The 11,051-nt window shown below is 37.5% G+C and overlaps 2 protein-coding genes and 1 long non-coding RNA gene across 3 annotated transcripts; 1 reads left to right on the forward strand and 2 right to left on the reverse strand.

Annotated features, from left to right (window-relative positions):
• Positions 1 to 2,547: 2,547 nt before the first annotated feature.
• On the reverse strand, positions 2,548 to 4,029 carry LOC128196275 (uncharacterized). Its single transcript, XM_052876529.1, has one exon. It carries the CDS (start codon positions 4,027 to 4,029, stop codon positions 2,548 to 2,550), a length of 1,482 nt encoding a protein of 493 aa, XP_052732489.1.
• A 375-nt stretch (positions 4,030 to 4,404) lies between these two features.
• On the reverse strand, positions 4,405 to 6,778 carry LOC128196093 (uncharacterized). Its single transcript, XR_008248208.1, has 3 exons — positions 6,548 to 6,778; positions 6,332 to 6,404; positions 4,405 to 4,537 (listed from the first exon to the last, which is right to left on the reverse strand). It is a non-coding gene; the product is annotated as an uncharacterized LOC128196093 (long non-coding RNA).
• Positions 6,779 to 7,530: 752 nt separating this feature from the next.
• On the forward strand, positions 7,531 to 8,742 carry LOC108331352 (uncharacterized). Its single transcript, XM_017566004.2, has one exon. The coding sequence runs from the start codon at positions 7,881 to 7,883 to the stop codon at positions 8,661 to 8,663; it is 783 nt and encodes a 260-aa protein (XP_017421493.1). The 5' UTR covers positions 7,531 to 7,880; the 3' UTR covers positions 8,664 to 8,742.
• Positions 8,743 to 11,051: the final 2,309 nt, after the last annotated feature.

Raw genomic sequence — 11,051 nt, forward strand, 5'->3', positions numbered from 1 at the left:
TTGCACTATTTCTGGCCCAGTCAACACAAACTCCCCATCCTGGAACCAGCATAAAGGTGTCCTGCAGCGCCTCCCATAAAGAGCTTCGAACGGTGCCATTCCAATACTAGTCTGAAAGCTGTTATTATATGTGAACTCCACCAATGGCAGCACTTCATCCCAGACTCCCATATGATCAAGTACACACGTCCTAAGCAGATCCTCCAATGACTGTATAGTCCGTTTTGACTGATCATCAGTATGAGGATGGTAAGCAGAACTCATCTAGAGTCTACTGCCCATCTCATTCTGTAAAGTCTGCCAGAAGCGAGAAGTGAAGCGGGGGTCTCTGTCCGATATGATGCTGGAGGGCACACCATGCAACCTAACTATTTCCTTGATGTACAACTGAGCTAACTTCTGCATAGGCATCTTCAAATTAATTGCCAAGAAGTGGGCACTCTTGGTCAATCTATCAACTATTACCCAGATGGCATCATGTTTTCTGACAGTGTATGGCAAATGGGTTACGAAATCCATTGCAATGCTGTCCCATTTCCACTCAGGAACATCAGGTTGTTGTAACATACCACCTGGCCTCTGGTGTTCTATCTTAGCCTTCTGACAAGTAAGGCAAGAGGAAACAAATCGAGCTACATCACCTTTCATACCCGACCACCAAAATGATTTCTTAAGATCTTGGTACATTTTAGTCATGCCTGGATGCATACTAAAGCGACTCCGGTGACCTTCTTCCAATATCAATCTCTTTAGCTCTCTATTATTTGGTACACAGGTTCTTCCTCCGAATCGTAGAAGACCGTCTGTCCTAGTGTTAAAATCTCTTCCTTGTTCTTTACCAATTAAAGCCCTTGACTTCTGAAGCTCGGGGTCTACTAGTTGTCCTTCTTTAATTCTTTCAAAGAGACCACTTGATATAACCAATTTGCAACATTTAATGCCATCAGGTTCAAATTCTACATTCAGCTTTAAATCACTAAAGCTCTCAACTAGCTCCAACTCTTTAACCATCAATGCAGAAATATGTACTGACTTTCTGCTTAAGGCATCAACAACTACATTTGCCTTCCCTGGATTGTAAAGAAGGTCAAAATCATAATCCTTCAAGAATTCCATCCACCTTCTCAGTCTCATATTAAGCTCCTTCTGATCAAAGAGATACTTCAGGCTCTTGTGATCACTGAACACCTGAAATTGAGCTCCATACAAATAATGTCTCCAAATCTTGAGAGCAAACACCACTGCAGCTAACTCCAGATCGTGAGTAGGATAGTTCCTCTCATGAATCTTGAGTTGTCTTGAGGCATATGCAACAACTCTTCGCTCTTACATCAAGACGCATCCTAGTCCCTGATAGGAAGCATCACAGAAAACCTCAAAAGGTTTACCTGTGTCAGGAATGGCCAATATTGGAGCGCTAGTCAATCTTTGCTTCAACTCCTGAAAGCTAGCCTCACAACGGTCTGTCCATGCAAATGGAGTGTCTTTCCTAGTCAGCTGTGTCAAAGGGGCTACAATCTTAGAGAAATCTTCAATGAAGCGACGATAGTAGCCTGCTAACTCAACAAAGCTTCTGACCTCAGTGACTGACTTTGGTCTTTCCCATTGCAACACGGCTTGAACCTTGGTCGGATCTACAGAAATCCCATCAGCCGATATAATATGACCAAGGAACTGCACTTCTCTCATCCAGAACTCACATTTTGAGAGCTTGGCATACAACTTTCTTTCTCTCCATATCCTCAACACCGTTCTAAGATGATCGACGTGTTCTTCTTCACTCTTAGAATAAATTAGAATGTCATCTATGAAGACTACAACGAATTTATCTAAGAAAGGTCGAAAAATCCTATTCATGTAATCCATAAATATGGCAGGGGCGTTAGTCACACCAAAGGGCATGACCACATACTCGTAATGGCCATATCTGGATCTAAAGGTTGTCTTCTGAACATCATCAGCCTTAACTAATATTTGGTGATAGCCGGACCGTAGATCAATCTTGGAAAACACAACTGCCCCATGTAGCTGGTCCATCAAATCATCAATTCTAGGCAAAGGGTACTTATTCTTGATGGTTAATTTGTTAAGTTGCCTGTAATCCACACACAATCTTGAACTGCCATCCTTCTTCTTTACAAGTAATACAGGCGCACCCCAAGGAGAAACACTGGGCCGGATGAACTGCTTCTCCAACAATTCTTCAATCTGCTTTTTCAATTCGGCCAATTCAGCTGGTGCCATGCGATATGGGGCTATAGAGATAGGCCCTGCTTCAGATACAAGGTCTATGGAAAACTCTACCTCTCTTGGAGGAGGGAAGCCAGGAATCTCCTCAGGAAACACATCTAGAAACTCACTGACTACCGAGAGGTCTACGTCAGAATCTCCTTGCTTTACTTCCATATGTGATAGTATCAGGAAACAACATGCACCTTCTATTAGGTCTTGTCTCAACACACCAAGAGTCAGAGGCGTGTAATCCTCCTCATTGGGAAATACTAGCTTCTTCTCTCCACAATCAATGAGAATACGATTGGCAGACAGTCAATCCATCCCTAGGATGACATCTAAACCCTGCAAAGGTAAACATATCAAGTTTACCTTGTACTGATGTCCCTCAACCACTACTGAACATCTAACACAGAATGTAGAGGTCTTCACTATCCCAGAAGTAGGAGTAGATACAGTCAAGTCATACTGTAGCTCTCTCACTGTTAACCCTAACTCTCTAGTACAAGTATCTGACACAAATGAGTGTGTCGCTCCCGAGTCAAATAAGACCATGCAAGATCTACCACCCAATAAACATATACCGAAGATCAAATCACCTGAGCTAGCTGCTTCTGCCCCCGTCAATGCATAAACACATCCGGTGGCCTGAGGTCCGATGCCACCTCTGTGCTGAGATCTCCCTGCATGCTGCGGCTGGGAAGTAGCTCTCCTACCCATAGGGCAATCACGCTCATAGTGGCCCTCCTCGTGGCATCGGTTGCACCTCCGAAAATTAGTCCTCTGGGGACATGAAGATAAGTAGTGAGGACCTCCACATCCACAACATCTCACGCCACTCAGAGAGGAGGATTGGCTCGATTGAACGGAAGGCTGAGAAGATCCTCCAAAACTACGAGAAGAAGAAGATCTGGAGTATGGTGCCTTCCTGGAACTGGACCCGCCTCTAGACATGGCTGGTCCCCCAACCCTTAGTGGCTGGGCCTGACGGCTAGGGTATCCCTCGGCTTCTCTCTTGGTTTTCTCCATATCTCTAGTCATCTCTACTAAAGTCGGAAACTCCCTCAAACAGTGTCCCTTCACCAAGAGCTTGATGTCACCACGCAGCCCGTTTTCAAACTTGCGGCACTGCCATTCTTCATCCACCGTCATGGTATTAAATCGGAGGAGATGTTTGAAATGGTTAGTATACTCAGATACTGACATGTTTCCCTGTACTAGCTCCAAGAACTCCACTTCTTTCGCATACCTAAGAGTGTCAGGGAAGTATTCCCTGTAGAACTTCCTCTTAAATAAGTCCCATGTGATAGGGGTTCTAGCTCCCTCTAAGATCATACGTGCACTGCTCCACCAGTGGCTTGCCTCTCCAGTCAACATGTACTCAGTATAAGACAACCTGTTCTCATCAGGGCACCTCTTGGCGTTGTAGACTCTCTCCATATCACGAAGCCACTGATCGACTTCATCTGGTGAGCATTTGCCATCAAACTTGGCGGGATGATGCTGCAAGAAATTCTCCAAACTCCATTCTTGAGTTGGAGCAGTCGAAGAAGAAGAAGGACCGGTGGGAATCCTGCCACTAGTCATCACCTCCAAGAACTGTCTTTGGGTGGCCTCAGCTGCCACCCTAGCACTTTCCGAGGCCATTCTAGCGGCTTCTAAGTTTTGTAGTGCCATGGTATTTTGTTGGACTAGTGCATTATTTTGTTGTTGCATGGAGTTCATTAGTGATTCCATCATCCGCATCATTTCCGTCTGATCGGGTTGTGGAGGTGGAGGAGGAGGTCTAGGCGCCATATTCTGTTTAGGATCAAGAAGCAAAACAATTAGTCTTACTCAAGAATTTAGAATGCTTCCGTACATTTAAGGCACACAAGCACAAACAAGGGATGTACATACCCTACAGGTTCTCTAAGGAAAAAAACTGCTCTGATACCATAAATGTGACATCCCAAAATATCATATACACATATAATATAATAGGATTCAGCTATTATAATATGTAAAAGCAGTTGAGAGATAGAGATAATAGTATTTAAATATGTATACAGTCATCCAAAAGATAGAGGGAATTAAAACGAAATCAAACTTGAGTACACGTTTCCAAAGTTCTCCAAAATACAAGGCTATTGAAATTTTAAAGAGACCTAAAAAGTTTTCCAAAATTGTCGAACTATATAAAATAAAAGCTAGGAGTTTTTCAAAATAACAAGCTAATCAACTAAGAGCTAGTAGAAGGTCTAAGTACTAGGGGCTGGGTCTTCTTCAACCTCCAAAGCTTGCTCCAATGGTACATCATCACCTACTGCTCACATCCAAAGGATTGGATGATCATCGCAAGGGAGAAGACAAACACATGCAACACATACAATGCAAGGGTGAGTTAGGTCTCAAACAAACATACAAATAATTTCAATTCAATCTAGCATTTCCAAGAACGTTCATACACACATAAACATGTAAGTCATCATAAACATAAATATTTATTTCACAAAACTCATTAAAGCAAGCATCCTATCATGTTAAGACTCCTAGACACGTCCGGACATAGAATGTATGTAGAGCTGGGGCGGGTTGTGCACTTGTGATGGCCCCTACTGCTTTGCAAAGCCATTGCCGAGGGGTTCCACCCGACCATACACAAGGCTAGTCCGTTACTGCGGAATAGACCTTCAGTGATAGCGCCTACCCTAGGACCTCCCACTACTCCCACCACACGCGTCAATCCTCTCTAAGTGAGAATGAAAGACCGTTGGAGTGTTAGGGATAACCCCCCATATGGAAGCCTCTCACATTCATTCAATACATTAACTGATCCCACCGAGAGATCTTAATTTCATATTCAATCCGACCACTTTAAATCACATGATATTCCTCTTGGATCAATAATGTACCTCATACACCACTTTGATTTATCAAACATAAAATTTCATTGTCATTCAAGTGCATTCTTACTATATTGTCTCATACCAAACCCATACACCATCATACAACATCAACCATGTCATAAAACAACTCATTCATTACATACTTTCACAAAACCATCACTTATTAACACAAATTTCTTTAGGACTTTTAATTATCAATACTTAAGTAACTCAAACAGCTTGGAGACCCTCACCAATGGCTCCGGAAGGGTCAAAAACCCCCAGAACGAACTAAAGAACGTCCAAAACGGACGTCCGGAATTCCCAAAACATCAAAAACACCGAAAACACTCAATCTGCCACACATAATTCGCTCAGCGCACCCCCCCTGTGCGCTATGCGAATTTTGTCTGCAGAGGAAGCTAAATTCTGCAGATTTTTCTGCATAATTGAGCAACTCTAACTCCCTTTTACCAATTCTAATCATTTTGGTGAACTTCTACCACTCATAAATCAACTTTCATGCTAAATTAAACTTACCTAAACAATTCTAATCCTTTCTAACATTATTATAAAGTGTTTATGCATTGATTTAGGTTCTACAACTTCAATTTTATCAACCTAGAGGTCTAAATTCAATTCTACAACTTGGAGTTGGTTTTTAACCATTTAAACATGCCTACTAAGTCACACATGACCTACCTAAGTTACCTAAACTGACTAGGATCATCAAGAATGCCTAACTCTAAATTTGACCACCACACTTCCTTTCTAACTCTAAAACACCAATTTTTCCCAACTTAGAGACTCAAAACCCGATCTTACCTCTTTTCACTAATTTTGACCAATTTAGTGACTCAAACAAGTCACAATACAGTGGATAAAACTGTCCCAACAGTCCAATAACGCTGCAGACCTCATTTTCTCAAAATCACTACCTCACTTCCTCTAAAATGGCCTAAAATTGACCCTAAAGACACTTGATTTCCTTTCTAACAGCACTACCACAAAATTTTCATGCCAAAACAGTTCCAACATACACAATTCCATCATTCTAAGTCATTCCAAACAGTTTATAGCCATCAATCACCAAATTCACATAACACACACTTCCATACATGCATTTCAAGTTTAACTAGAACCAAGTTCATGCTTCCACAACATACCACTACAAATTTTATCATGCATTCACTCCACACAGTAAAATCAAGAGTAGAACTAGCTCCCCTTACCTCTAGTGTAGACAACCAAGCTCAAGTAGGAACCCTAGACCACTTGCTTGCACTCCCAAAATGTTAGAATCACCTATAAATCATCAGTTGATGATGGAAAACGAATCTTAGAACCAAATAAAAGCTAGATTATGGAAGAAAACGAAATGGGTTGCATGCAACAGTTCAATCACATGCTTACAACCCTAGGGCACACGAGAAAGGGGGTTTTCTTACCGGTTCTGATTGGAGAAATTGATCGACTAAAAGCAAGACCCGCTACTTTGTGATCGTTGGGGCAGCACCTAATCGAGAATTTAATGGTTCAGTGTGAAGAATGGAAAGGGAGAAGATATAGGAGGAGGAGAGAGCTTGCAGGGAAAGAAATGGTTTCTCAGACAAGAGGAATGAGTTAAAAATCAACGTTTCAAAACCAATGCAATTTTATTTTAAAGTACTCAACCTCTCATATGTTGCCATTTGTCATCCCTTTTTGCTGACTCATATCCAAGTCCTTACAAGTTCGGTTTACCTTTAAGATGTTGTTATTTGTGATGGCAAAATTATAAATTTTGTTAGATACCGACAAAATACATACAGGTAGATTCACCTTGTACACCCGAATATATCAAACAACATCATATCATTATTCCTAATCGAATCAAATTTTAAGAAGAAAAAGTTTTTACTTCTTTTTATTATTTTATTTTTCTTTATAAATATAAAAATTCACTTTTATTAAGATTATTTTACTCTTATAATATCGAATGATAATTATTAGAGCTAAAGAATATTTTTCCGGTGAAAAAAATGAATTATAATTAATTTTTCACATCAATAATTTAGGAATATGTTCCTTTGAGTACTGATTTTGTAGTTACAAGACTTGACTTGTACATTAATTTTTTTTATTAAAATAAAAGAAAGCATGAAAGGAGAGATAATTAAATTTAAACAAAATAAAGAATATATCTTGAACTAATTGAACATCAAACGAACTTATAAACCTAAAACAACGTGGCAGGACCAAAGCCATCGTCATGATGCACGTAAATAACGCATGAAACGCAGAATTTTGTGAAGAGATAAACCTAAATAACGAACGGTGTAACTGGATTGTCGTAGTGCCAACCGTTTTGTTCCATGATATCCCCTCCCATATAATCCCTCGTAACATTTGCAATCAAAAACCCACCTTCATCCACCAAAATAACGTTCATTCCTATTCCCTCTCCCTGTCTTCCTTCTTCATTGGATCGATGAGAGTTGGTACAGTTATGTTTCCGCTACATCGATAACCCAATTGTACCAAAACATCGATCTGGGTTCAAATTCAAGAAATGGAAGTTCAGCGCATGAGGGAATTATTGGCACTTTGGTCCTCCTTTAAAACCAGCAGAATTGCCCTTGTCGGTGGAAACCACACTGCTGCCAGATTCTGCACTCGCTAATACACCTTTTTGCCTCTCCCTCTCTCTTTCTCTCCCCCGTCTTTTTTCTTCATTTCCCTGTACACGACATTACTTTCTATACCTTCTTATTCACCGTCTTTTTTCTCTTGCCTACCACCATGAATTCCAGACGTTATGCCTTGCCACTTCTTGCATTCTTCATACTGGCTTCCTTTGTATTCACAATGAGATCACCCTTGCTTGAAAAAATCTCCCGTGCCAACACCGACGAGGTTCTGTCACTTATACTCCACCAATTAACCCATCAAGCGTTCGTGAATGAACCACAGCAGAAAGCGGTTAACGAAGCTGAGCCCCTCGTTCCGGCTGCGCCGAGAAAGATGTGTGGTTACACGAGCGACATGAAGAAAGCGGCGCTGCAGAAACTGGAGGACGTGCTTCTTGAGCCGCCAAGAGCGGCTTCTATGAAGTCGCGGAAGTACTCGAAGCGGACGAGGTTCTTGCCGGATTTGATGGGTGACTCGTTGGTGAGCTACCCTCGGCGCGTTTTCATCGACGTTGAGTTGTCGGGGAAAGAGGGAGGAAGTGGAACAAAGTGGTTTATGGAAAACTACCCGACGAGGAACATGCCGTTCGAGATGTACGATGTGAAGACGGTGGCCGAGGAACTGCAGCAGAATGAGGAGATAGGGATGTCGGATTGGCTGAGGAAGAATGTGAAGGAGGAAGAGTTTGTGGTGATGAAAGCTGAGGCTGAAGTTGTGGAGGATATGGTGAAGAGCAATTCCATTGGGTTAGTGGATGAGCTTTTCTTGGAATGCAAACCCAACCTTGGGAGAAGCAAAGGAGGAGACTCTTCTAGAAGAGCCTATTGGGAGTGTTTGGCTTTGTATGGACAATTGAAGGATGAGGGTGTCGCAGTGCACCAATGGTGGGGTTAGGGCAAACACAAAACTGCGTATTAGGGCAAACAAATTTCTCATTATTATTTTATTTAAGCCTATTATTATTTTATTTAAGCCTTGTTTGAGAAAGTATCTCAATTTGAAAAGGTTTTATAAAATAATAATATTTTTATCCACAATTTTTTTATATTTATTTGACATTAATATTTATTATATATTATTTTTTATATGTGTCAAATAAATATAAATATATATTAATACGAGTTGTTAACTTAATTCATGGTCCATAGATCAATCCTAATTCACATTTTATAAAACACAATTTTAGAAAGTTCTTAAAATGGGTTAAAAAAATATCTCAACCCCTATAGTTTGTTCTCAAGTGAGTCAGGATCAAGGTTAAGTAGTTTTAGTCTCAACTCCGTTATAAAACTTTGTATTCCCTTACAAGGATATTTAAATATCTTTTTCTATTTATATATGATTTATATGTTTTTCTAAAAATATTCAATGATTTTGGTATTGTTTAGATACTATGTAGATATAATCTTTTACAAGAAAAAATGTTTGACCATATTTATCAGAAATAATTTTTATTAAAGAAGTAAAAATTTAACTTTTTTTCAATTAAAATAACAATTTTTATAAAAAATTCAATATTAATCTTATTAAAATATTTAATATGATACTAAACTAAATTCTTTAATAAAAATTATACACTATTAAATGTTTTTAGAAACCTATATAAATATTGTAAAAAATATTTTTCATAAGCAAATAAAATTCATTTATACAACAATTAATAATGTCCAGTAATTTTGTTTTAATCTATCAAACAGTTGTCCAACACTGCTGAAAGAAAAATAAAGAAAATAAAAAGACACTAGAATTTGAAGTTCGGGGTAGTTTCTAACTGGGGAGTGTTTAATATATAATTAATATATAATTTATAAAGTAATCATTGAACATTATTCAAAACTGGTGCCATCATGATAGCTGAAAATACCACCACCAACTCTTCTATATCAATTTGTTAAAAAAAATCATATTGAATGCTTAAAATAAAATTAAATAAAATATTTTCATTGAATAATTAAGCTAAGTGAATGCTACATACGTACCTTATATAAACTCCATTTTTTTTAATTTATCTCACTCTATTAATTAAATTAGAAACCCACCTGAACAAATGCAGTAAAAAAAATCTGTAAATTAAATCTGATATACATATGTAACCTATTCCTAACTATTGTATTATGCTCACATGAACTTTGAAGTAATAAACTATATTTAACTACCTGTTTTAACAATAATACTATATCTAACTAATAAAAATAAAAATAAATAAAATTTTAAATCTGTTTATAAACTATACTGTGATAAATATATATTTTAATATGTTATAATTTTATTATATGATTTGATAATTTATTATTTTGTAATTTAATTTATGTAATAATTTAATAGTTTAATATGTTATAAATTCTTATATTTAAAATGAATATTTTTTTCTAATAAAATATTTCATGAGTTAATTTGATTCACATAATTTTTGTAAATATTTTGATTTTAATTCACATGAATTTTTTAGATATATTTTGATTCTGTAAATTTTTTTATAAAGAGTTTTCTAGTCATGTAAATTTTTCTCATCTAAACTCAGATGAACGAGTGTCAAACCATGTAATAAAGGCCATTCACGGGTTAGAAAGTAAGGAGTCACATATTCACAGATTCTACAGTGAACGAATTTACACTTAAGTAATTAAGTAATGAAGGATCGCATACATACGAGTAAATTACACAGAAAAAGGTTTACTGGGCCACATCCCTTCTTCCATGATTTAGTTTTGTCACTGTTAAAGATCAATTCATATGTAGGTTTTAAAAGTCCTATTATGAATTAATATAACATTCTTTATTATTTATATTAATTTTATTATGGAATTGTTTCTGGTTTTTTACTTTTTGCTGTGAAAAAAATTAAAGGAAAAACTATTACAGGTGATTTGTTTGTGGCATTTGGCCTTGTGGTTGAACCATACGGATGGTTGATGAGAGGGGTACTTATCGTTGTTAGATATCAGTTGTGGAACAGAAATATACAGAAGAAAAGTTTTTTAACATTTTTTTTGACAACTTTTTTACAATGGTTCATATTGTAGTTCGTGATTGGTCTGTTTTAAATATACAACAATAAAATAGTGACACGTAGTTTATTGTCAAAAAATTGTTAAAAAAATTTGTTAATATATCATGATCCGAATATATAACTACTTGTTATCAAGAATATAATTATGGATTGCTAGTTTTCGGCCCTTTATATGATTTTATTCTAGAAAAATGTTATTTTAACAATTTTTTTTGACAACTTTCCTATAACAATCTATGTGATAGTTTGTGATTGGTTCATTTCAAATATAC

Source organism: Vigna angularis, chromosome 4, assembly GCF_016808095.1.
Source record: "Vigna angularis cultivar LongXiaoDou No.4 chromosome 4, ASM1680809v1, whole genome shotgun sequence".
In the NCBI taxonomy this organism is placed as follows: Eukaryota; Viridiplantae; Streptophyta; class Magnoliopsida; order Fabales; family Fabaceae; genus Vigna; species Vigna angularis.